At 58.2% G+C, this 24,596-nt stretch overlaps 2 protein-coding genes across 3 annotated transcripts; both read right to left on the reverse strand.

Moving 5' to 3' along the window:
- Positions 1–1,075: 1,075 nt before the first annotated feature.
- GANAB (glucosidase II alpha subunit) lies at positions 1,076–19,142 on the reverse strand. Of its 2 annotated transcripts, XM_055141035.1 has the most exons (25): positions 19,010–19,142; positions 15,811–15,915; positions 15,547–15,655; positions 15,241–15,368; positions 11,109–11,288; positions 10,609–10,674; positions 9,530–9,603; positions 9,125–9,205; positions 8,947–9,043; positions 8,544–8,724; positions 7,046–7,199; positions 6,623–6,858; positions 6,414–6,540; positions 6,239–6,318; positions 5,940–6,083; positions 5,753–5,849; positions 5,476–5,577; positions 5,055–5,298; positions 3,530–3,594; positions 3,245–3,321; positions 3,038–3,112; positions 2,837–2,950; positions 2,610–2,722; positions 2,404–2,504; positions 1,076–2,316 (listed from the first exon to the last, which is right to left on the reverse strand). In XM_055141035.1, the coding sequence occupies exons 1-25, from the start codon at positions 19,051–19,053 to the stop codon at positions 2,207–2,209; spliced, it is 2,904 nt and encodes a 967-aa protein (XP_054997010.1). In that variant the 5' UTR covers positions 19,054–19,142; the 3' UTR covers positions 1,076–2,206. The 2 variants fall into 2 exon arrangements, with proteins under 2 accessions (XP_054997010.1, XP_054997011.1); XM_055141036.1 differs by lacking the exon at positions 10,609–10,674.
- A 105-nt stretch (positions 19,143–19,247) lies between these two features.
- Positions 19,248–23,885, reverse strand: INTS5 (integrator complex subunit 5). Its single transcript, XM_004621511.2, has 2 exons — positions 23,765–23,885; positions 19,248–22,475 (listed from the first exon to the last, which is right to left on the reverse strand). The coding sequence occupies exons 1-2, from the start codon at positions 23,845–23,847 to the stop codon at positions 19,499–19,501; spliced, it is 3,060 nt and encodes a 1,019-aa protein (XP_004621568.1). The 5' UTR covers positions 23,848–23,885; the 3' UTR covers positions 19,248–19,498.
- Between the last annotated feature and the right edge of the window lie 711 nt (positions 23,886–24,596).

Below are 24,596 nucleotides of genomic sequence, written 5' to 3' on the forward strand. Positions count from 1 at the left end.
ACATTACCCCCATTTTATAGCTAAGAAGTTAGTTAACCAAGATTGTCATTAAAATCGCCATTTCTCCTTCCTGGACGTACTGGCCCACATATGACAGCGGGGGCGGGGGCGCTAAGGAAGAGGCTCACCTCCCAGAGGGATTCTTCCCAATTGATACTCTGAGCTCAGCTTCTTGGCGTTGCTGTGAATGGACCCGAGGGATCTCAACCAGGTGCAGCAGGTGCTCTGACCCTAAGCTACCATTTTTCTAGCAGTTCTAGAGACTTCTACCCCCTTACAGCAATAAGCCATCTTGCACAACTCTTCTCTGGAGGCAATCATCAGGCAAAAAAGTAACAGATTACTATCATTAAAAAAAAAGGGGGGGGGCTGGAGCTATAGCACAGCAGGTAGGGCGTTTGCCTTGCATGCGGCCGACCCGGGTTCGATTCCCAGCATCCCATATGGTCCCCTGAGCACCGCCAGGGAGTGATTCCTGAGTGCAGAGCCAGGAGTAACCCCTGTGCACCGCCAGGTGTGACCCAAAAAGAAAAAAAAAAAAAAAAAAACACATGCCTATTTCAAGACTTTTGTAACCAATGTTTCCAACGTTGTATTTTTTTTTTTTGGGGGGGGGAAGTGTTTGAGGTGTTGGGCCACACTTGGCGGTACTCAGAGTTTACTCCTTGGCTCTGGACTTAGGGATCACTCCTGGTGGGCTCAGGGGACCATATGGGATACCAGGGATTAAACCTGGGCTGGTGCGTGCAAGGCAAGCGCCCTGACCAATGTACTATCACTCGGGCCCCACCACTAAGCCTACCCAAACTGATGAGCTTGCAGGGCCTGCAGAGAAAATGCTGAGCCTAGCAAGCCGCAGAACGTGTGCTCTTTGGTGGTGCCAGGCTCTGAATCCACACACACCAGGGAACTGCCCTACTGCTCAGCGACATCCACCGCCCACGAATTTTTCCGTTTTACTGAACCAATGACACTTACCGAAAGGTAGATGAAAATGTCAGGTTCAGTTCAAAACTAGAATCCTGACACCCAAGTTATTTAGGCTCAGTTCAGAACTAGAATCCAGACACCCAAGTTATTTATGGTTTATCTCTTTATTTTTTTCTTTTATCAAAACCTGTCACAGCTGGGGACTAAGAGGAAGTAAAAAAAAAATTCCCACAAATATTGTCCCTCCTCCCTAATTGGTCCTCCCGCCCCACTCCCACCCAGGGCTCCGTGCCAACCCTGGGGACACATGATCATCTCCCCACCCTTAGTCTGCTCCCATCAATAAATACAGGTGACCGTGATTTGATGAAACAAGTGATTTCTCCATTTGAATGCCCCTCGGGGGACAAAATAAAAGGAGTTTAAAGAAGTGTAATGCCTAGCCCCTCTTAGGAAGACTAGAAACTTCTTCCCCCTTTGGGACAGGGGAGGTAGAACTGCCCCTATCAGAACTGCAGCAGCTCTCTAGAAGGAATTGGGGAGGGGTCACAAAATGGGGGCAGGGGGTGGGAGCCGGAGATATAGCTAGCTTAGCATGTGGCTGACCTCCACTTGATCCCCCAGCACCCCATTTGGTCCCCCAAGCACCGCCAGGAGTGACCCCTGAGCATACAGCCAGGAATAGCCCTGGAGCACTGCCAGGTATGGCCCAAAACATCCCCCCTCCCATCCCCCCCAAGGCAGATCGGGACTGAGAGAAGGGCGGACATTTTCCAACCACCTCACTCGGCTGATCCACTCATCTCTCATCAGGTAAGGACGGTCCCAGTGTATCAGGGGGATTCTAGAGGGTGGAGGGGAGGAGGAAAAAGAAGAGGGCGGGCAAGGGAAGGAGCAAAGGAGCCCTCAAACTCAGCGCCTTCATCTTCTTCCAAGAAATGGCTTCAACACAGAGACATGAATGGACAGGGTCTAGGGGAGACTCAGGGGTCCCCAAAAGGAGGGAACGGGAAAGCAAGGGGCCCTGTGGTCCTCAGGCCTCTACGGTTGGGGCAACAGTGTCAAGGAAGGGAGGGGAAGCCGTGTCCACGAGGTGGGAGAAGTCAAAGATCACAAGAGGAATTCAGAGGCCAAGGATAATCCTCTCATCCTGCCCAGATGTTGACAAATTCTGGGTCTTGGGATAAAAAAAGGTGCCGTCGAGGGAGGGTCCAACTCCAAGGCAGAAGGCAGAACTCTGGTCACGCCTGCACCTCCCCACCCCAACATCTCTGCGTTATCGCAGGTGAATACTCCAGTCAGACGCCACGTTGACACCAGGCTTGCGCAGGACCAGCACAGAGGTCTCGGGGTCGTGCTGGAAGGACAGGCGGCTTTCGGGCGACCCTGCAAGCGGAAGAAGCAGCGCCCGTGTCACAGGGAGGCCCCCACCGCCGCCCAGCCTGGCCCTGCTTCTTCCTGCCAGCGACTCACCTTCCGTCTGCAGGACCACAGCTGCAGGCTTGCCGGCCCCTATGATCACCACCCGCTCGATCCAGATCGGCGTCTCAAAGTGGCCTTGGGGGTCCGCTGAGCTGGAGAAGGCAAGCGTGGACGTTCGCCAGGGAGCAAGAGGCAGGGGAAGGAGAAGCAGCGCGAGGAAGGCTCTGGCGAGCTGTGAGTGCGGAGCCCCCGCTCACCTGGAGACCAGCGTGTTGCCCGCGAATGAGAAGCGACGCAGCAGGAACGCATGCTGATTCTGGTAGTTGAACGAGTGTCCGTCGTCTAGAAAGAGCTCTCCTTGGGCTGTCCCCTGCGCAGAGGAGGACAGGGGAGAGCCTGAGCCCGGAGGGCAGGGAGGGGCGCCACGTAGAGGATAAATTCAGGCAGGCAGGCAGCTGAGGGGGGTCAGGGCCTGTGCGCTCACCTGGGGGCTGAGTGCCACGAACAGAGTGAGGGGGTCATCCTTCATACAGGCCGAAGAGCGACGCACACGCATCCACCGGGCCACGATGGTCCCTCCACGCTGGAACACCGGGATCTAGGGGGAGAGCAGAGCTGTCCAACCCGGGCCCAGATGAGCCCAGAGAGGCGGGCCCAGGAGCAGGCGCTGGGCCGGGGTACTCACAGTGCTTAGCGTGACAGGCAGGTAGAGGGTCTGGGGGCCATGATACTTCTGGTGGGTCTGCATGTCATACCACACCTGTGGGCCGCAGGAGAGGCTCGGTCATGCGGTGCACAGCGCCCCCATCCTATTCAAACCCCCTCGGCGCCCCCATCCTATTCAAACCCCCTCGGCCTCCATCTTTCTCCTCTACGCCCTCCCTTCACTCACCTCTCCTTGGCCAGGCAGATAGATTTGCACGCCATGAGCTCCAGCGTCAGCCACAGGGTGGACCAGCAACACATCCCCTGAAACCCACCAAATCAACTCTGAGGTGAGGGAACTGTCCATTCCCAAAGCAGCTGCCCCCTGCCCTGCCACCTCCCTCACCCCCTCGCCCTGCGCCTCCACAGACCTGTCTCCCCTGAGCGCTGACTGCTTCTTGATCCTAACACACCCCCCGCCACCCCCTAGCGACCCCCACCACACACACACACACTGCCTCCCACTTCTCACCAAGCAGGAACTGATCATCTATGCTGAAGGTGTTCACATCCTGAGGATAATGGACCCACAAGGGCCTAGGAAGGAAGCAAAGACAAAACTACCTTAAGGGCTAACGCTAGAGCACGGCAGGTAGGACCCTTGCCTCCTTGCCTTGCACGTGGCAACCAGGGTTCAATCCCCAGCATTCCCTGACACCTCCAGGAGTGATCCCTGAATGTAGAGCCAGGAGTAAGCCCTGGGCACTGCCGAGTATGGCCCCAAAACAAACAAGCAAAAAGAAACTTAGTTTTTAGTTGGGGGCGGGGCAGGGAAAGGAAATATGTAAGAATCATATCCAGGATCTTACTCATGCTAAGAATATACCCTACACCTAGCTAGACCCCCAACCTAGTCCCTGTCCACTCATGTCTCGGTGTTGAAGCCATTTCTGGGAAGAAGATGAAGGCAGTGAGTCTGAGGGCACATGTGTATGCATGCGTGTGCACGCCACGTGCGTGCATGTATTTGGGGGCCAAACCCAGTGGTGCTCAGAAGCTATTCCTGACTCTGGGACCCTGGGCAGTGCTCTGGCGACCACGGGGCAATGGGGACTTAAAGAGTCTGCCCTGGGGCCAGAGAGAGAGTCTAGTGGGTAAGGCATTTTTGCTCTGCACATGGCTGACTCATGTTCAATCTCCAGCATCCCATATGGTCGCCCGAGCCCTGCCAGGAGTGATCCCTGAATACAGATCACAAACAGGAAAAAGTCTCCCACGTGTAAGGCAAGTGTCTTCACCACTTGCAGCTTCATCGAGTCCAAGATGTGGCCAGGACGGCCAAGGGCTGACCCAGGAGGAGCTTGCAGCCAGAGGGCATGGCGGGCTTCAGCCGCAGCCTGGCCGCCTCCCCTCGGTTCAGGGTGGAAGTGCCCAACCCCCTGCCCCGCCTCCTCTCCTCTCCTCCCCCAACAGCCCTGAGCCTTCCAGAGGCCTCTCCATCTCCCGCCTCATCTGCGCTGCTGCCTCTGGTCCCTTACCACCGAGAAACGGCTCTTTGCCTGGAATACAAGACCCTCCTTCGCCATGAAGATTTTTGCCCTTGTCATCTCTGCTTGGCGCCTGCTTCCCTAGACCCCAGGAGTCTGTCTTACTCGTCGGGGGCCCTCACTCCACACCCTTCCTCTCAAAGGCAGTCTGTGGAACCTAATTCCATCACCCTGCTCTATTTCTGTCAGAGAGCTCGTCGTCCCTGGCACTTCCCTTATCTGCATGATGGTTTACATGTCTGCCTTCCTCTCCAAACACCCAGTTTCACAAGGCAGGAGACACGCACTTATTTCAGGCTCTGGCACAGTGAGGAGCAACACTGGGCATGTCAAAAGCACTCAGTCATGTCGCCTCTCCTTATCCCTCTTAGATTTCTTCTTCCTCTGGATCTTGAAATCAGATTTTCCTCCTTTCCGGGTCCCAGATAAGTCAGGAGGCCTTGCGGTGGCGCTTCATCTCCCCTGTCCCCCGGCCCCCAGCCCACTCCACACCGTCCAGGCTGGCCTCACCTCATGACGGGGATCCCTTCACGGTGGGTCTGGTAGAAGAGGGTGTACCAGAAGGGCAGCAAGGAATAGCGCTGGTTCAGGGCATCCCGGATTATGTCCCTGTGCTGGGATCCCAGCAGCCATGGCTCTCGGCGCCCCGTGTCCAAGTGGGCATGTGCCCTGAAAAACGGCTGGTAGGCTCCCATCTGGTACCAGCGCACCAGCAGCTCAGGCTCGGGATTTTTGAAGAAGCCACCGACGTCGGCTGGAAGAGGGCGGAAGGGGAGGCCAGTCAGAAAGGCGGGGGAGGATGGATCAGCCTAGTGGTCACCAAGGCTCTCCCCTGGACTCTCGGCTCTCTGCCCAGGTCTCAGTCATATGACTGTCACCCGGCCTCCTCCTGCCAAACCCAGACCCCGGCTTCTTTCCCCGCCCCTCTTACCCCCGCAGAAGGACAGTCCCACCAGCGACAAGCTGAGACACATAGGGATGGTGATCTTCAAATGGTCCCACTCAGCCGTGTTGTCCCCGGTCCACACGGCTCCTGACGAGGGCAAGAGGGAGGAAGGGAGCAAAGAGTGAGCACCCTGGCGCCTTACCCTGCCGACCCCGCGGGCCAGACCGCCCACTCGCCGGCCTCCCTCCACCCGGTGGCCACCACACAGACCACCTTCTCGGAGGCCCGGCCGAGGCCCACAGCTCCGCTCTCCGAATCTCACCGAAGCGCTGGGAGCCGGCGAAGAAAGCCCTGCTCAGGACGAAGGGGCGTTCCTTGCCCTGGGAGCGCTGCACCAGGCCCTCAGCAGTCGCCATGTGCTGGCGAAGAGAAGAGCACGGAGTGAGGAGCGCCATGAACCGCCTCCACTCCCCGGCCCGCAGCCCCCGGGAGGGCCCACGGCCCCCTACCACGTAGAGGCCGTAGATGTTATGCACGTCTCGGTGCTCCCAGTCTCCATAGTGACGTGCATCCTTGAGCATGGTGACCTCAGGGCCGTTAAACACAGACGGTTCGTTCATGTCGTTCCAGACAAACAGGTCGGAGTTGGAGCCCTGGGACGGCAAGGCGGAAGAGGGTGGGGGGAGACAGCATCAGAGAGTTGCCAGGAGCCCCGAGCAGAGGCCCTTCTCTGGGCCTCCCCGAAGGGAGGGCAGGAGCGCACGGGCACGCGGCTCTGGGTCGGGGGACATGGCAGGGCCTCCCTCACCTCGTAATTGTCAAAGCTGAACATGTTAGCCCACCAGGCCCTCATCTTGGGGTTGGTGAAGTCTGGGTAACTAGCCGCCCCTAGGAGGAGTTAAGAGTGGCCGTCAATCCCCCAGGGCCCGAGTGGCTGTGCCTGCCGCATCCCTGGCCCCTCACTCAGCTCCGCGCCCACCTACCTGGCCAGCACCAGCCCTCGTAGTCAGAACCATCCCGGGTTTTCACATACAGACCCAGTTTCCGCAAGTCTTCATGCACGCGGTAGCCTGAGTCCACCTTGATGTGGGGGTCCACGATGGCCACCAGCTGGGGGCAAGAACGTGCATGGTCAGCACTCTCCGACCGCTGAGGCCTGAGAAGCCCGCCCACGGCTCCCCCCGCCTCTGACCTTCCGCCTCTTGGCGGCCAGCTGCTCCAGCATGGACAGCGGGTGGGGGAAGCGACTGGGGTCCCAGGTGAAGTAGCGCTTGCCGTCGGCGTGCTCAATGTCCAGCCAGATGACATCACAAGGCATGTTGTGATCATCGAAGCCCTGGTTGACTTCCTGAACGTCCGCCTCGTCCCGGTAGTTCCAGCGGCTCTGGTGGTAGCCCAGGGAGAAGAGCGGGGGAAATGCCTGGGTTCCTGCAGGTTCAGCAAGGGATGGGGTCACGCTGGGTGCAGACCCAACCTGGGGCCAGCAGCGGACACCAGGAATGGACAGAGCCTTGGCGACGAGCAGGAGGCAAAGAGGGGCTTCTTGGGAAGCCAGCCACCCCTCTCAAGGCCAGGGTCAGAATGGGTGGGAGCAGCTGAGAGGGGGGCCCCGTACCCGTGAGGCTGGCGTACTGCCGGAAGACGTCGAAGACGGAGGGCCCGAGCATCAGGAAGACATCGATGATGCCGCTCTCCGACATCCAACGGACATCCGTCTGCGGGGTCTCCCCGGAGCCCTGCAGGTAGTCCAGCATCTTCCCAAACAGGGTCTGTGGGGCGAACCCGAGACCAGGTCAACATCCGCGCTCGGGGCCCAATCCAAGATCAGCAGCAGCGCACTCGTCCCCGGCCACGCTGACAGGGACTCCATGCCACCTCCTGGGTGAGGCTTCTCCGGGCCGCACCCGCTAAAGCAGCAGTGTCCCTGCCTGGCTTCGTGACCCTATTTGGTTCCGAGGCCACACTCAGTGACACTCGGGGCCTACTCCTGGATCTGCTTCAGGAAATCACTGCTGGCGGTGTTTGGGGACCTGACGGGACACTGGCTTGGCCAGGTGCGAGGTGAGCACTCTGCTCCTAGCTCTCTGGCCCCCGAGCACTTCACCTCTTTCCTATCATCCACTGCCACCAAAATCACCTTGCCTTCTGTGCTACCCATCTGGTATCACGTTTCCTCTTCTCCACCACAAAGAGCAACACCCAGCACCTCTGGGAAAACAGCCTAGCACGGTCACCAGTAGTTCATACAAAAAGTACTGACGTGAGTCAGAGATAGCACTGGCTGACCCTGGTTTCATCCCCGGCACCATTTGGTCCACAGAGCGTCGCCAGGATGTGGTCCGGAAGGCCCTCAAACACCCTGGGATGGCCCAAGTCATCCCCGGCACGACATTCTCGGGCCATCACACTGAACCACTGGCCTGCCTGGATGAAGCATTGCTGAGAGGGGCAGCGAGGCCCCCTGGGCACTGCTTGGGAAGCCCCGAATTAAAAATAACAAAAAGTAAAACTAAGTCCAAGGGAGAGTTCATCGGGTTGAGCGCAGCAAAGCAGGAAAACACTCTCGGCACGTGAGATGCCGAGGTGCAATCCCGGACACTGCCAGGAACAGCCCCCAGGCACCCTGTGACACAAACACCTCCTGCAAAGTAGGCACCGGGGGCCCAGGCAACAGCTCTGGGGCAGGAGCACACGCCTAGCACAGGTGAGGCCCAGTACTGCATGGCACTGCCAGCACGACCATGGGGAGCCCCAGTGGCCCCTTTGAAAGAAAAGGGGCAAGGCTGGCCCCGGGAGCTGTGCCCTCTGGGAGCGACTGCGTCTCACGAGACAGGAACCCTTCTCTCATCACAGCCCCAGGACCTTCCACTCGAGGCTGTCCCAGGGGCTGGACCCACAATGTAGCGAGCAATGTGCTGGTCTTGCACGCAGCTGACCAGGTTCAATTCCCGGCACCCCGTATGGTTGCTGAGGCCCACCAGGAGTGATCCCTGAGCACAGAGGCAGGAGTCAGCCCTCAGCACAGCCAAGTATAACCCCAACTCTAAGCCCCCACCCCCCAAGAAGAGGCTGTCCCAGCAGCAGCTTTGAAGCCGACCTGCCAGCAACCTCACCTTCCCTGCGGTGTTGGAGGATATGTCCACCCAGGTCTCGGCGGCATTGAGCCAGAAGATGCCCAGGTCCCGATGGGCACTGTGCCCCAGGAGCACAGGCACGGAGCCATACAGGGCCATGAGGTTGTACAGCTCGTACTGGAACACGTCGAGGTTGTAGAGGCGATACGGGTCCCCGCCCCTGCGGAAGGGCAGGCAAAGCAACTGACCCCAGGCTGTGGCACACACCCACCCACCCACTGTCCGCATCGCCCCTTCTCAAAGGCACCCCGGATCCCAGAGGGAGGCTCAGGAGGGCCGAGCAGGTGATCCGTGGTGGGCACAAACACATCTCCCACAGCCCTACCTTACTGAGCCCCCCGCCCCCGCCCCCAGCCCACCCCGAGAACACTCCAGGACTCACTCAGTGACCTTCAGCCTCAAGTTGTCTGCATGCTCGGGGATCCCATACACATGCTCCATGCCTGGCAGAGAGAAGTCCAAACCCACAGACGTAGGGCCTGAAAGGGAAGCAGGGATGAGCGTGGGAGCCGGGGCCTGGCACGGCCCCCCGGGCCCCCTGCCGCGCGCCCGGCCCTCACCATACGGCTTGCTGTCAGAGTGAGTTTTGAACGTCTCCTCCCATGCTCCTGGCTCCTCCCTCTCTGCCTTCTCATGGGACTCTGGCTGCGAGGAGGAAAGCAGATCACTGCCAATCACCCGACAGTTCTCTCTCCCTGGTCAAGACACTAAGCCCCAGGTCCCATTCTCTCTGGGGGGGTCAAGCCACACTTGGCGGTGCTCAGGGATCACTCCTGGCAGGGCTCGGGGGATCATACACGGTGCCAAGGACTGAGCCTGGGCCAGCAGCGTACAAGTTACACACCCTACCCGCTGTACTAGCACTGCCGCCCCTAAGCTCCGGTCCCTGTGGGCCTCTTCCCTCTGACCTCTCAGCTCGTCCTGGTCAGCCCGTCCCGGGCCCGCCCGCCCCCACCTCCATCCACCTGCCTTGTCATGATCCTCAGCGTTTTCCTCCGGCTGGGCCTCATTGCCCTCAGCTGGGTCTCTTGATCCTTGCCTGGAAGGTAGGAGAGCTGTCTGCTCCAATCCAGAGGGGGCAGGGACGAGGGGCTAGTGGAAGGAGGGGTGAGGGAATAGAGAGCCAAGGGTCCAAAGGAACGAAAGCAATGGAGGAAGGGACTGAGTGTTAAAGCTTGGAGAGGGCCCCCACCGGAAAGCATGACGGATGCAAAGGACGGGAGAGAGATGAGAAAGGAAAATAAATAAAACAACGCCAGGAGGTGCCTTCCACACACAGGCCCCAGTCACCCCGCCCTCTGCCAGCATTCCAGAGGGACGGGCACATTCAAGGGCCTGCATGGGAAGGGCAGTCCCGACTCTAGGGCCCCAGCAGCCCTCACTGGGCCTCAGTTTCTTGGCCTGACACAAGGGTAACTACAAGGGAAAATGGGCCGCCCCAAGCCTGAGCCCGTACAGATATGCGGGGACTCAGGAAGTTATACTGAAGGCGACTTTCGAGTTACGCAGCAGCAGTGCCCAGAGCTTCAGGCTCCCCCAACCAAGAGCCAGGAGTCAGCACTAGGCCAGAGTCTCACCCCTGGGCAAAACAAGAAGCGCTCAACACCCCCAAAGAATCCCCAAGGTCAGGCTAGAGAGAGAGGAAGGCAACTGCCTTGCAATGCACCCTCGTTGGAATCCCCAATACCACATGTGGTCCCCCAGACGCCACCAGGGGTCACTCCTGGGCACAGAACCAGGAATACCCCGAGCACAGGTGGGTGTTGGCCCTCACCCCCTGTCCATCTCCCGCCGCCCTAAAAAAAAAGAGAATTCCCAAGTCTCATCTTCTGTCTCCCAGGACACCCCCAGGCAGGGGAACGGGAATCAGAGGCCGCACAGCTTGGGGCTGGATGGGGCTGGGGGCAGTGCAGGAGCTGAGAGGGGTGAGTGAAGGAAGGACACGGAAGGAGCCGGGCACCTTTCCCTAGGGGCTGGACCAGAGTGAAGTAAAGGAAAGGTGAGGGCGGAGGAACAGATACAATACCAGTGGTCATAGATTTACCTAGAGAAAAGGTTCTTGATCTTATCCCATATGCTACCGAGCGTGACACTAAGTTTATCCGAGAAACTGGGGCAGGAGATGGATCGGGGAAGGGGAAAAGGAGGCACAAAACCAACACAAAAACAGAAACAAAAAAGTGAGTTTCAGTTGACAAACTTCCAGAGATGGGGGGTGGGGGGAGGGGAGGGAAAAAGAATAAAACAAAAAAAAAAACAACAAAAACAAGATGAAAATAAACCTGAGAAGGATGATGGTGTGAGACGGGAGGAGGGAAAGGCAGACCCAGGCCAGCCTAGCGAGGAGGTGCCCCGGGGACAGCTCAGCGACAAGAGCGGCTGCCCCCGGTCTGCCCAGGAAACGGAGCGTGCAGCCTGGGTCTGCTTCCTGCCTTCCCTGACAGATCGCGATGCCCAGCTCCCTGCCCCCGCCCGGGGACCCCACGACCCCGGCCCCCCGGGTTCTCTCGCGCTAGTCCCCTTCATTCCGAGTCCGGTACTCACGAGACCCTGGGGGCGCGCTGGTGCTCAAAGTGCAGGAGGCCCCGGGCGTTGACGCTGAGCAGGAGGCTGCGGCCCTCCAGCAGGTCCAGGCGGAAGGGCTGCGCCGTCAGGATGATCTTATAGGGCCCCTCCGCCACCGTGAACTCCACGCTGTTGTCATCACGGCCCGAGATGGAGAGTCTGAGGGAGAGGAAAAGGGAGAGGAGAGGCGCGAGAGGGCCGAGCGTCAACAGGGCACTCGAGAGGAACGGAGCCCCGCCAGAGGCGACAGACAGACTGCGGGGCCGAGAGCGCCGGGGCGGAAGGACAGACCAGCGGCAGCGCAGAGCCGGGAAGCAGATGGCAGGGTTGTGGGAGTCTAATCGCCGACAGTCAGAGAGGAGGGGAAAGAGTTTCTGTTTAGTAGGAGCCATAGTCCAAGCCAGAGAAATAGTACAGCAGGCGGGGCGGCTCGCCTTGCCCGTGGCCAACCCAGGTCTGATCCCCAGCACCCCCTATGGTCTCCTGAGCGGCACCAAGAGTGATCCCCGAGCACAGAATCAGACGAAGCCCTGAGCCAGGGGTAAAGCCCTGAGCAGAGCCAGGTGCGCAGCAAGTTCGAAAATATTTTTAAAAAGTTGAAGTAAAAATTGAAGATTTTTTATTTCTAAATAAAGGGGGGGGAATCATTAAGCTAAACCCTGGGTAAACTGAGCTGCAATGCCTACTCGTTAAAAAAAAAAAATTACTACAGGGCAAGAGAGGAAGCACATGGCCAGGGCGAGCTTTGCACATGGAAGGCCAGGGTTCAACCCCTGGCATAGCTTCAGCCAGTCAGCACTGCCAGGAGTGACCGCTAAGGATTGCCGGGTGTGGGCCCGGGAATAACAAAAAAGTTAGTCTAGAGGCACCCCAGGACGTGGCTTGCTCGTACTCAGCACTACAAAGGTCCCCAGCACCACAAGGACGTGATCTGTGCGGGACCCCAATGTGACAGCAACAATGAAGAGGGGAAATAAGATGAACTGAAAAAGAACACAGCACCAATTCCCGTGTGCTCTGTGCTGAGTGACTGGGCCTGGATTACAGCCCCAGCATCACGAGATAAGCCTGAACGTTGTCTAAAGTTAGACTCAAGGCAACCGAATTGGGCCAGAGCGATAGCACAGCAGGTAGGGCGTTTGCCTTGCACGCGGCCGACCCGGGTTCAATCCCCAGCATCCCATATGGTCCCCCAAGCACCGCCAGGAGTAATTCCTGAGTGCAGAGCCAGGAGTAACCCCTGAGCATTGCTGGGTGTGACCCAAAAAGCAAAAAAAAAAAAAAAAAAAAAAAGACTACTTTGTCAAGACAACCGAATTTCCAGACCATTGATGGCAAAAACAACACATGAGGCTTCCTCATCGAGCCCCTGCTCTCTCTGGCACACATCCTGCTTGCTCGTCTCTTCGCCTCTGCTATTTCCCCTCTGGAGAAGCCCGTGTTCTCTGTCCAACGCACACTTCCTCTCTGTCCCTCTCCTCACTTTTCTAAGTAAGTTTCAATAAAAACTATCTTGCTTCAGGGGCTGGAGCGATAGCACAGCAGGTAGGGCGTTTGCCTTGCACGCAGCCAACCCAGATTCGATTCCCAGCATCCCATATAATCCCCTGAGCACCGCCAGGAGTATAACTCCTGAGTATACAGCAAGGAGTAACCCCTGTGCAGTGCCTGGTGTGACCAAAAAAGCAAAAAAATAAAAACTAACAAAAAAACTCTTGCTTCATTAAAAGAAAAAAAATATGTGGATGTGGGCACTACATCCAGGCCTCCCTCTAAATTCTCTCTAGAAAGCAAGAACAGTTATGGACTACCATTTTCCCTGAACAGGGAGTCCGAGTGAACAGACCAACTGCATTAATCACTGGAAACGCTGGGGCTGGGAGACTGTCGAGTCAGAGTTGCACGAGCCAACTGTGGTCTCCTAAGCACCCGAGGACTCACTTTTGAGCACAGAGACAGCAACAGCCCCTGAGCACCACTGGGGGGTCAGGGGGAGGGAAACAAAACAAACTGAAGAAGAGAGCCAGAAAAGACTACAGAGCTCAAGCCACTAGCCTTACCTATGGCAGATCAGGGTTCGATCCCCAGCAGTGCCAAGAATGATGCCACCTTAAGCCCAGAGCAGAGAGTAACGCAAGAAGCTACTGGGTGTGGTGCAAAATTCTCAAAAATTAGTCAACTGAAAAAGACCGCAAGGCCAAGATCAGCACACGGCATCATCATCCTACACGCACGCGGCTGATGAAAACTGAGTCTGAGAGTACCCAGGTCTGGAGAGGAACTGGGGAGTGGTACCTTAGATAGCGTCGGTGAAAGCATCAATCTGTACTGTATTGTGAATTTGTTTTCTATTTCAATTTTTGACTACTTCGGACAAATCCCTGGCCTCACCAGGGCTCTATTTTGGAAAGTTAACCACTTTCATATTCTATACTCAACCTTTTCTCCAACTATATTCCAACAAAGAAACACAGGAGACACGAGATTGTTCTACACCATAAACAGACACACAGTGAAACACTCGTCAGTGTCATGGCCAGGATGAAGCAACAGCTCAAAGGGCTAGACACATGTGCTTCCTACATTCTGTTTTGTGATGGTTACACCTGGCGATCCTCGGGCCTTACTCCTGGACCTGTGCTCAGGAATAACTCCTGGCAGGCCTGAGGGTGACAATATGGGCAGCTGGGCACTGAGCCCAGGCCAGCTGCATGCAAGGCAAGTGCCCCCCACGGGCTGTATTAGCTCTCCAGTCCTTTCACTTAATTTTATTTGCTTTGGTGGGAAGCAATGCTGAGCGTTTAAGGCCCACGCGAGGCAAGTGCTCTGTCTCTGAGCCATGTCCCCGGTCTACAAGCACATTCATTGCATGCCAGAGTCCTAGGTTCAATCTCTGACACTGCAAGGACCCCTGAGCACTCACGGGAGTAACCCTCCCAAACTACAATGACAAAATGAAGCGTGGGAGAGAGAATCGAATACAATCCTAAAGAACGTTCGTGCCAAGATTTTAAATGGCAAAATGGTGTAACACACCAAATGCTCACCAACGTAGACACAGGCTAATAGATTAGGATATCATCATGCACAGTAACATTCATGACAGTAAATATAAATTCCTCATTATGTGTGATCAAGGAGGTGGGGTCGGAGCGATAGCACAGCAGGTAGGGTGTTTGCCTTGCATGCGGCCAACCCAGGTTCAATCCCCGGCATCCCATATGGTCCCCCAAGCACCGCCAGAAGTAATTCCTGAGTGCAAAGCCAGGAGTAACCCCTGAGCATCGCTGGGTGTGACCCAAAAAGCAAAAAAAAAATGTGTGATCAAGGAAAGGTTAAGAGAATAAGGGAAATCTTAAAAGATATTCATTGAGATGCAAAACTACACAATTTACTGATGAGACACAAATACAAAGACATATTAATATGTGTAAAGACACATGATACAGCTTTAAAATAAAAGGGAATGATTAACTTTAGAATAATGATCACCTCCAGCGGAGCTGGGTGCAGTACATTATTGAAGTATTAGAGTTAGGAGAAGGATTTACAAGGTAGACAGCTTATTAAATCATTTCTAAATTAAGGTCTTAATAGAGAGCCACACATAGAACAGAGATGACAATATGTCAAGATCCAAGAAGCCGAGCAGGGAGCTGGAGCTACAGCACAGTGGGTAGGGCATTTGCCTTGCACGCAGCCAACCCGGGTTCAAGCCCCAGCATCCCATATGGTCCCCTGAGCACTGCCAAGAGTAATTTCTGAGTGCAAAGCCAGGAGTAACCCTTGTGCAACTCTAGGTGTGACTCAAAAAGGAAAAAAAAAAAAAAACCAACCAAAAAACAAGAAGCGGAGCACCCCAACTTGAATGTCTGAGGAAAAAGTTTGCAAGCACCTCGGCCGGGCCAGGCACAGAGGAGCAAGCTTTATGTGCTGGCTGAATGGACGAGGGAAGGAAGCTGCTGAGTGAAGCAGAGGGAGAGACGCCGCCCGAAGGCTGGGAGAGGGAAAGCAGCTGGTCAGCTGTAATGGGATGACAGGAAAGCCAGGTAAGCAGAGTCAGCGAGAGGAAAGAAGGAGCATGAAGTTGGACGTTCCCGGGAAACGTTACCTAGCTGTGGGAGGCTCAGCCACCAACACATCTGGCACCCGGTATCTGGGCCGCCTCGGCTCCAGCTCGTCAATCCTAATCCGAGTCATGTTCTTCTGAAGCCCCTGGAGCTCCAGGATCAGCAACACCTGTGGGCAGAGGCAAACGCCCGGAGAGGGCAGAGGTCTCTCATCCGTTTCCCTCAAAGGGATCTCTCCTCTTTCAGCCCTTAGCCCAAGGGACCCGGGGTTGGAGTTTCTAGCAAAGCTCAAGTCCCAGAGGGCCAACTTCCCCACCCCTGACTGACTCTTCCTCGCCGCCCCTGACCTTGGTGATGTCGTTGATGATATGGACAGTGAGGCCGTCGGGACCAAGCTGCAGGGAATCCAGCAAGGCTCGGTAGGGAGAGAGGCCTGGGCGGATGCTTCGCTGGCGCCTGCCAAGGGAAACAGTTCAGGAGGTAGGAGGGATCCCAATGTCCTCTGGTCCCCCTCTCGCCTGCCGTGACCCCAGGCCACCCTCCACCGCAGACACCTCCCCCATGCCCCCTGCCTCCTTTTCCACCCACCCCAATGCCCCCAAATGTCCTACTTGCAGAAGGAGCTCTCTTCACAGGTCTTAAAGTTGCTTCTATCCACTGCAAGCGTAATTCCCAGGCAGGCCCCTAGACACACCAGCACCAAAGTCGTCCAAGACCTAAAGTGAAAAGGGGGACCATCAGCACAAGGGTCAGAAAGGGGCACCCCCTCTAAGTCCAGGCTTCTGCCCCGAGTCTCCAAGGTGAGAAGTGGAGGGGGGGGGCTCCATTCAGCAGCCAGGGCGGCCGGGGGGCTCCGGCTCAGTGTCCGGCGTCGGGACTGGCACATTCACACCGGCCTGCAGCGTGCAGAGCAAGGAAGTGCACAGAGACCTTTGGCCTTCACAAGCAGACACCCTGGCACCGACTCTGGTCATATCAGCCTCTCAGAGGTGAGGAGCAGGCACGGCCAGTCTCCAGTGAAGTGGCAGAACGGAAGGGAAAAGAGATGTGCCAGGAGAAAGTCAGTCATGCTTTCCTGAGCAAGGCACTGGGTGAACGACTGAAAATGCTGACAGGGTAGCCTGGGCCGGCCTGACATCCCAAGCAAGCACCTGCTTCTCCCGGAGCACCACACGCCTGCACCCCTCACTCCCAAGGCCTAGCAGAGAATACCAGTGGCGAACACGGGGCTGATCCCCCCGTATCCTAAGGTTTACTACTCTATGCCCGGAGTCCTGAGCGGTCTGCAGTTTTTTAAGAGTATCAACATCTGGGCCTTATCTGAGATCCCACGTAACTAGCGATGAGTGGGATTTTTCGATTGACACAAACAGTGCTAGTGGGGAGCAAAGGTCCCGAATCACCTCTATAGGCACCACGTCTCCGCCCTTTCTTTCACTGCTTTCTTAGCCCGGGTTTTCCCACCCAGATGAGAACACTGAGATATAAAAGCTTTAATAACTTGTCCAGGACTCAACTACTAGTGAGAGGTGAAAGTGAGGTTGACGTCGGCTCAATCTGTTTCCATTACAAAACAGCACACTAACCTCTGGTAGGGCCTGCCTCATCTAGCACCATCGCCTTAATGTCCCCATAAGCTGTCACTCCCCTAAATGACAGGACAGGGGGCAGACAGGCTTCCTACAGGAGCAAGAGAGCTTGAAGGGAGGTTGGAGAGCCCGGCCAGCAGATAGCACACTTGCCTAACGCATGGTCGACCCAGGGTCAATCCCTGGCATCCCCTATGGTCTCCCAAGCACTGCCAGGAGTGATCCCTGAGGACAGACCCAGGAGTAAGCCCAAGCACTGAGAGATGAGTGCCCCCACCCCCCAAAAAATAATTGAAGGATATTCAACGACTCCGAGTAAAGCTTAACCAGGGTTTTTTTACATCTGCCAAGAGTCACCTGCAGTACTTGCTAAATAAAAATATCCAAGCCCAGGGGCCACAGAGAGTAGTGGCTAGAGCCTTGCATGTGGCCAACCTGGGATGGATCCCAGGAACACCATATGATTTCCTGAGCCCACCAGGAATGATCCCTAAGCATGGAGCCAGGAGTAAGCCCTGAGCAAGGCAGGATGAGGCCCAAAATGGGGGGGGGGGGGGGGAGGAAGAGTCCAAGCTCCTGGAATCTGCATTTTACACTTGGCCATGAAGATTAATCTCAGCATCGCATATACACGTGAAATATGCATTTTACCACTGAGCTACATGACGCTACCAAAAACCTGTCTCTTGCTTATTTAAAAGCAAAACTTCCTTTTTGGTCTTTGGGCCATACCCAGTGGTGCTCAGGGACCCAGGTGGTCCCGGGGCAGGAGTCCGGGCCCCCTGCAAGAAGGAGAAGGTCAGAGCAAGGACTTCAACGCATTTTGGAGGTACCCTCCAGATTCAGACGGTCCCAGAGGGCAGAAAGAAATACACACAAAGGCTTAGAGGCAATTAAACTGCCAATGACCTGCTGCCTTCTCTACACATACACTGTATCCAACATTAGCCCCAGTTTAAACTTGAAAGCAAAAAAAAAAAAAAGCAAAGAAATTCATCAAGGCCAGAGAGAAAGCAGGCCCTCCAGTTCCAGAAGAAAGTGGAGAAGGGGGGGAAGGGGGAGAAGCAAGTTGGGAGAGAAGCAAACACCAGGCACTGCGCTGTAACAGGCCAAGTAAGAGCGAGCAGGAGTGTCAGACAGAAACGCTAGCAGAAAGCAGCCCGGCTCAGGGCAGACTTACAGCAAGTACCAAATCACTGATGCCCTGGACGGTGTGCCCAAAGCAGCAGTAATCCGGAAGTACAGTGAGTTTAAGCCCCTTCTGAAGTCCTATTTGCACAGTCTTTTTTTTTTAAAAAAAAAAAAAAAAAAAACAACCAAAAGGGTCTGCTGGGATGCCCCTGGGGAAAGGATTTCGAGATTCTCGCCCAGGTGCTGGAGAGCCGCAGGGAAGGAGAGAAGGTCTCGAACGGCCCGGAGCAAAAAGCCAATCAATGTCATGCCAATCAATGTCAGGAAGGAAGAGCCAGGCATGGAGCACCGTCTGAACTGCCCCCGACCACAGGCTACGAGAGAACGGACTTTCCGATCCCTGTTTTTGTTTTTTTTTCCTTTTTTTCCCATTGGTGCCAAGAGTACACGCTTCTCCCACCCCAGTAGGTCCGTTAGGTGCTGGGGGGTGCGGGGGTGGGGGGGAAGCTTTTTGTGGCGCTGGTGATTGTTTGGAACCTTTTTTCTTTTTCGGGAATAGAAACTCGAGCGCAGACCGAACCATTATTCCACATGTGGTGCTTGAGCAACATCACGCAGGGAGACTGAGCGTATTCCCGGGTCCGGGTCCGGGTCCGGCCCCGGCCGGCGTCCACGTGCGGACGAGGCCAGGGCAGGGTCCGGGGCTCCGGGGGCGGGCGGCGCGGGGAGAGGGGCCGGGAGAGCAGGTGGGTCGGGGCAGGTGTGTCCGGCCGGGCCGCGGGGGCGGGCGTGGGGGGGGGCCGCGGGGCAGCGCCTCGCCCCCCCGCCCTCGGGGCCCCGCGCACCGCCCGAGGGAGGCGCCGGCACCAACGGCCGCGAGTGGGCGGGCGGCGCGGCGGCGGGGGGCGCCCACGGCCCCCCGAGCACACGACCGCGGCCTCCCGCGGCGCCGCGCGAGGGCTCGGGGCCGCCGCCGGAGAAACGACGGGTCCTCACGAGGCCGGGGGCGGGAGGGTCTCCAGAGAAGAAGGATACAGACGGGTTCGGGGGGGGAGGTCCCGGGGGCGCCCCTGGGTTCTGGGCTCCTCACCGCGTCCTACGCGCCGCCAATCCCGCTACCGCCACCGCCGCCATCTTGTGCCGGGTTTGCTCCTTGACCCGGAGCTTCGCCTCCCCCCGGCCCGGCTCGCATTGAGCCACGTCGCTCGGCGCCCGCCCCTTCCGGCCTTCTGATTGGCCCGGCGAGAAAGCGGCCGGGCGGCGGCCCCATTGGCGGAGCGCGGGGGGGCGGGGCCTGGCGAGGCTGGAGGGCGGGGCCGGATTATCCCGAGCGGTTCGCTGTCGGATTTAGCGGGGCTGTGAATTACCATAGACTCAGGAACCCGAGTGGTGGTTTTGTATTTTTTTTTTCTCAACTCGGCAAATTTTATTTCTTACAAAAAGGCGGGGAGTAGGGGGGGGGAGGAAGTGACAGCGCTCTTTAGGCCAAGAGCTAATGAGGGGATATTCCACTTTTCTGCAGCTCCTAGTCCCCTCTCTCTCTGCTCCAATTCCCTCGGCTTCCAGCGCGTAGATAAGGCTATGTCCCTTGCCGAAGGGCAGTGGATGAAGGCGCCTGGAATCGACCAGAGAAAAGGCCCAGGCGATCGATGTTGCGGTGGAGGACACTGTGCAGGACGGCCAGATGGGCTCCTCCCTCACCGCCTCCCTCCCTGGAGAAGTCCCGGATGAAGCGGCCACGCTCAGACTGGAAGATGAACTTCTGGGGCAAGGGTCCATGCTCCCGGAGGAACCCCCAGACACTGAGCAGCAGCAGCCGCACTTCGAAAGGTGCCAGCTGGCTAAATATCTCGTGCATGTTGCCCAGGGCTGGTGGCAGGAGGCTCCCCTCGGCCATGACAGCCACCAGGGTGCAGGATGCCTCCAGGTGCCAGGGGGAGTGGGTTGTATCAGGATGGCGGGAGGCTTCCCAGTGGCCCAGGAGGGCAGCCAGCAGCCCGCGCAGCAGCACAGAGCAGTAGCACAGGGCAGGCGGAGCGGCGGCTACCAGCTTCAGCAGCTCGAAGAGCAGGGGCTGCTCCCTGAAGCGCCGGCCAATGCGGAGATCCCGCTCCACGGTGGCCCGGGCGTGCTCCTCAGGGGGCCAGGCTAGCTCGGCCCCAGCTGCGTCGGGGCACACGCTCTCCACCAAGGTCACTGCCACTGCTTTGGCGGCCTCTGGGCTCAGGGCAGGCGCTCCCCAGCAGCCCCCACATTCCGTGCCCCCGGGGGCACTGCAGCAGTGCACCAGGAGACTGAGGAGGCTCTGGGTGTTGTAGATCACTTCGTGCTGGTTGCGCGCCTGCACACACTTGGGTGGCTTGAGGCCCCGGCCGATGACTCCGGCGTGGAAAACAGACCAAATGCCTCCGGGGCCTGGCACCGCCGCAGTGTGACGCCGGTTTGTGTCCAACAGGGAGGCGGAAGTCAAAGGAGCCGAGACGGCAGAGAGTGTCTCGTCGTCCCCATCGGCTTCCCCTCCGAACAGTTCCGTGTTGCCCCGGTGCAAGGCTCCCTCAACGAGCAGCTGCAGGACAGTCTTGAGGCCCGCCGGGGAGGTCTGAGAGAGGCGGGTGAGGAGCTGGGAGGCTGCGGCCACGCCCGGGGGGCCGTGCAGTCTGAGAGAGGTAAAGAAGCGATGCACCCCAGCTCTCACCAGCCCCAGGAGTTGGGAGGGGGACAGGGATTCCGGAGGAAAGGGACAAATGGCCAGGAGGGAGGCAGCTGCTTCCGCTACTTCTTCCTCGGGATGCAGGAGGAGAGGAGCCAGGTCAGACAGGTGGGCCGAGGCCGACTCCCCAAATCGCGCCCCCAGGGCAGCAGGGCCCTCGCCGCCCTGCTGCTCCCACCCCACGAGCAGTGCCAGGTTGCGGAGAAACCGGGCCGTGAAGGGAGGCTGTAAGGTTCCCGCGTGCACCCGAGCCAGGCAGCTTCGGAAGGCCAGGGGCAGAAGGCCCGAGAGACTGACCACCAGCCCTGCGTATAACTGCGTGGCCAAGCTCAATTCTTCAGGGCTCCGGGCCCGGCTCAGAAGATGGCCCAAGGCGTCAGGTCCACAGCTAGGCCGGGTGTAGACAGAGAGTAGCCCCACAAGCTGGTGCAGCCAGAGGAATCGCTTCCGTTCCAACCGCAGGGTCTCTCCGCAGAGCTCGCCCACGTGGTTCCGCAGGGCGTCGAGAAAGGGCACGGGCCGGGGGAGTGGGGGCGGGCCGAGCACCCCTTCCCCAGGAGACCCGCCCCGGTGATGAACCAGTTTTTGCAGGTGGAGCAGCAGCAGCTGGATCAGCCGGTCGCAGGCCTCGCGTACCGTGTCCGGCACCGCCAGGCCCTGGGTGGTGATGACGGAGGCGGGCATGGCTGTGTCCACCAGGAACTGGAGCAGGCGGTAGGCCCCGGGCCCCGAGGCCTGGCTCACCAGGTGCACGGCCAGGTTCAGCATGTTGTCCAGCTCCTCTCGGGGGAAGCCCTGCAGGTGCTGCTGCAGCTGGCTCAGCACGGCCGGGGGCTTCAGGCAGTCCACCAGCTCGCTGGAGACCGTGCCCAGCAGAGCGGGTGACATGACCGCTAGCTGGAGCAGGAAGGGAACAGTGGCCTGAAGGGTGGGGTCCCCACTGCGGCCCCCCGTGCCCGCAGCCAGGCTATCGTGGAACATGCGCAGGAGCTCCCGTCGGATGCTGTCGCCGTGGCGGGAGGCCAGGTGCCCTAGGATGCCTACCACCGAGGCGATCTTGGGCACCCGTTTCTCCCCAGGGACAGCAGGCGATCCAGGGAAGGGGTCTGCAGAGGGGTTCTGAGACGAGCTTCCGCCGCTGCCACCAGCGCCACCTCCAGCCCCACCGTGCACGCAGAAGTCCTTGAGGCCACAGGAGAGAACTCGGGAGATGATGGTGCCGGGGAAAGAGGAGCCGATGTGTGCCACGACCCAATCAAAGTGTGGGGAGTGCTGGACGGACGTATCCAGCAGGGCATCCACGCAGGCATCTGGGCAACTCCCAATGAGCGCCGAGAGGCACTGCACGTAGATGTCCATCAGCGTGCGGGTGGCCCGACAGCCCATCCACAGCTGCAGCAATTCGTTCAGAGAGCCCGTGGCATGGGGCACACGCTGGTGCTGCCCTGAATACGTGCTGCTCAGCTGCCCCATGAGGTCAATGGACCATGCACTGATCACCGGTGCCCAGGCCTTGGGGTTGGCCCGGATGAACTCGGACAGTACCTGCTGCACTTCCTGTACCACGTCCTCTAGGCCAGGTCCCCCCGCAGGGACGTGGGAGGGTGGCGGTGGGCGGAGGTGAGGGGGCCCAGGCAGGGGGCTTTCATCCAGGGTGGCCAGGTGGGCCCGGACACTCTCATCAAAGACCCCTCGCAAGTGGTCGAGCACGGCAGCCCGAGCAGGTGGCAAAGAGCGGAGGAGGAGGAGACCACAACGAGCATGTTCCCGGGCGGAGAGCTGGTGGCCCAGAATGGGGTCCACGCCGGTCAGAAAGGCCTTGATTTCCTGGGACAGCTCCTGGGCGCTGTAAGGAAGCAAGAGCGGCGGGCTTAGAATGTTGGGAGGTGCTCAGCCAAGTCATGTTCTGGCTGGGTGCTGGTTTCCTCCTACATCGAGTGGAATAACTGCTCGGCCGTCCTACAGTAATGTTCCTAACGCACGTACACTCTGCCTAGACCACACTCATCACTCGCTAAATGATGCTATCCTGTCCATTATGCTCTCAATATCAGACCATTCGCAGTGCTTACCGCACAGATACTTCCCATGAATTATTGCACTGCGGACAAGGTGGGGACTTATGGCAATACCATCTTACGGATGAGGAAACGGGTTAAGTCGTTAGACTTAGGGCAGTAACCATTTCTGGGCTTTTTGACATGAAATCCCCTTCTACCTGCAAGTAATAAATATTGGAGTAAGTCTACTGGGTGTTTCTCTGGCAGGTCTTCAAACTAGTACAGGGCAGGAATACTCTCCCCCCTCCTCCCCCCCTCCTCCCCCCCCACATACACACACTCCAGAAGAATTCTGCCTTAGTGCAAAGAATCTGGGAAGCTGTCCCCTATAAATGGTGGTGGTGGGGGGGTAATTGGTTGGTATCTGTTTCTCCCCACATTTTGCAAGCATCTCCATCTCCTGCCTCTTGAACTCCTCCCAGACACCCAACATAAGCCCTGCCCAGCCCCGTCCTGGTGCTGAGCAACCCAGGAGCCGCCATGCAGACATAGGGATGTTTTTCAACCCTTTCTCTGCCGAAGCATGAGCTCAGAAGCCGGCGTGATGGAAAGAGGCAAAATCCCCTTCCTCCTAGTATCTCTTCGGCCCAAGGGAGCCTCCTATCCAGGATGACAGGGGTCCGGGAGCGCTGCTTTTCTCCTGTTCTTCCTCCCCTCCCGAAAGGAAAAAAAAAAATTAAAAACATCTTAAGGAGGGTGTCTATGGGAGGCAAGAAAATGAAGCATTCTGTGCATTTCTGGGCCTGGTCGCCGTGAAATCGGGGGGCCCTGGGGTCCCCTCGGTTCTATAAGGGGCAGGAAGGGATGGGGGGGGTCCCAAGAGTTCTCCAGAGTCCCAACTCTTGGAAGAGCAAGGCCGGGCTGCGGGGCTAAGGGCTGAGCGGAGGCACGATCGGGCCCTCGGCGCGGCGGGCGCTGGAGCCCGGGGTCGGCTGCGGCTGCGCCTGGGTTCTGCGGAGCCCCGAGCCGGGACCTCTTGAGAACCCTGCGGCGAGTTCTCGAGGCAGGAACCGGGTCTGCGCCGCGAAGGTCGGGGCCGCGCGGCGAAGGGGGAAATTCCAGGGGCTCTGACTACCTGAGCGGCGCGGGACCGGGGTGGGTGGCCGGGGCGGGCCCGGGAGGCCCTGGGGCCCCGGGAGGGTCGCACAACGCGGACATCCCGGAGCCCGAGCCCAAGCCCGAGGCGGGAGCGGCGGAGCGCAGGCAGCGCATGCGCGCGGCCGGGAGGCCCAGGAGGAACCAGCGGGTGGCCTCCCCGGAAAAGCCGTCCGGCCACGCCCGCGGCGCCCGCACAATGGTTCCGGGCTGCGGCGGGGCCCGGGCCCGAGAGCCGGAGCGCAAGGCCGAGCGGAAGCCGGCGCGCGCGGGCAGGGACACCTTCCCGCCTCCCCGCCTCCCCGCCTCGGGGCCGTTGCCCCACCGCCGCTGTTCCCACGGTGATTTTGTTTATTTCTACCGAAGGCCTAAGTGACAAAACGTTGGACTCGCGCGGTTTTTCAAAAGGGAGCACGGGGGATCATTCGAAATCAGCAAACGGGACAAGGGAATAGTCACGAGGGAAGGGAGGGACGGAGAAAGTGAGACCAAGATTGAGTTCATAAAAGAATAAAAGGGAGAGGGGCGAGAGGACGGCGGGGACAGCGTTTGCCTACCCCCCCCACCCCCCCGGGGCCAGGCATCCCAGACGCTCCCCTGAGCAACGCCAGGAGTGATTCCTGAGTGCAGAGCCAGGAGTAAGCCCTGAGCATCACCGGGTGTGACCCAAAAAAGCCTAAAGAAATAAATATTTAGAAAATAAAAAAGAATGGAGAGGAAATACGAGGTAAACTGGTTGGCACGAAGGAAGGCGTCAGTGATCAGTCGCTCCATCCATTTCCTTGGTTGGACTGTTGGACTGGCCTCTCCCT

Source organism: Sorex araneus, chromosome 6, assembly GCF_027595985.1.
Source record: "Sorex araneus isolate mSorAra2 chromosome 6, mSorAra2.pri, whole genome shotgun sequence".
Classification (NCBI taxonomy): domain Eukaryota; kingdom Metazoa; phylum Chordata; class Mammalia; order Eulipotyphla; family Soricidae; genus Sorex; species Sorex araneus.

What these genes read in the sequence shown, in the direction of transcription:
- GANAB (XM_055141035.1), bottom strand. Translation starts at nt 19,053, where the DNA reads ATGGCGGCGGTGGCGGTAGCGGGATTGGCGGCGCGTAGGACGCG. An exon ending in GCTGAGCCTCCCACAGCTAG is followed by an intron (nt 11,289 to 15,240) that starts GTAACGTTTCCC and finishes CCTCTCCCTCAG; the next exon opens with ACTCTCCATCTCGGGCCGTG. An exon ending in TGCCTGTCACGCTAAGCACT is followed by an intron (nt 2,951 to 3,037) that starts GTGAGTACCCCG and finishes CTCTCCCCCTAG; the next exon opens with ATCCCGGTGTTCCAGCGTGG.
- INTS5 (XM_004621511.2), bottom strand. Translation starts at nt 23,847, where the DNA reads ATGTCCGCGTTGTGCGACCCTCCCGGGGCCCCAGGGCCTCCCGGGCCC. An exon ending in CCCGGTCCCGCGCCGCTCAG is followed by an intron (nt 22,476 to 23,764) that starts GTAGTCAGAGCC and finishes GCTTCCTTACAG; the next exon opens with CGCCCAGGAGCTGTCCCAGG.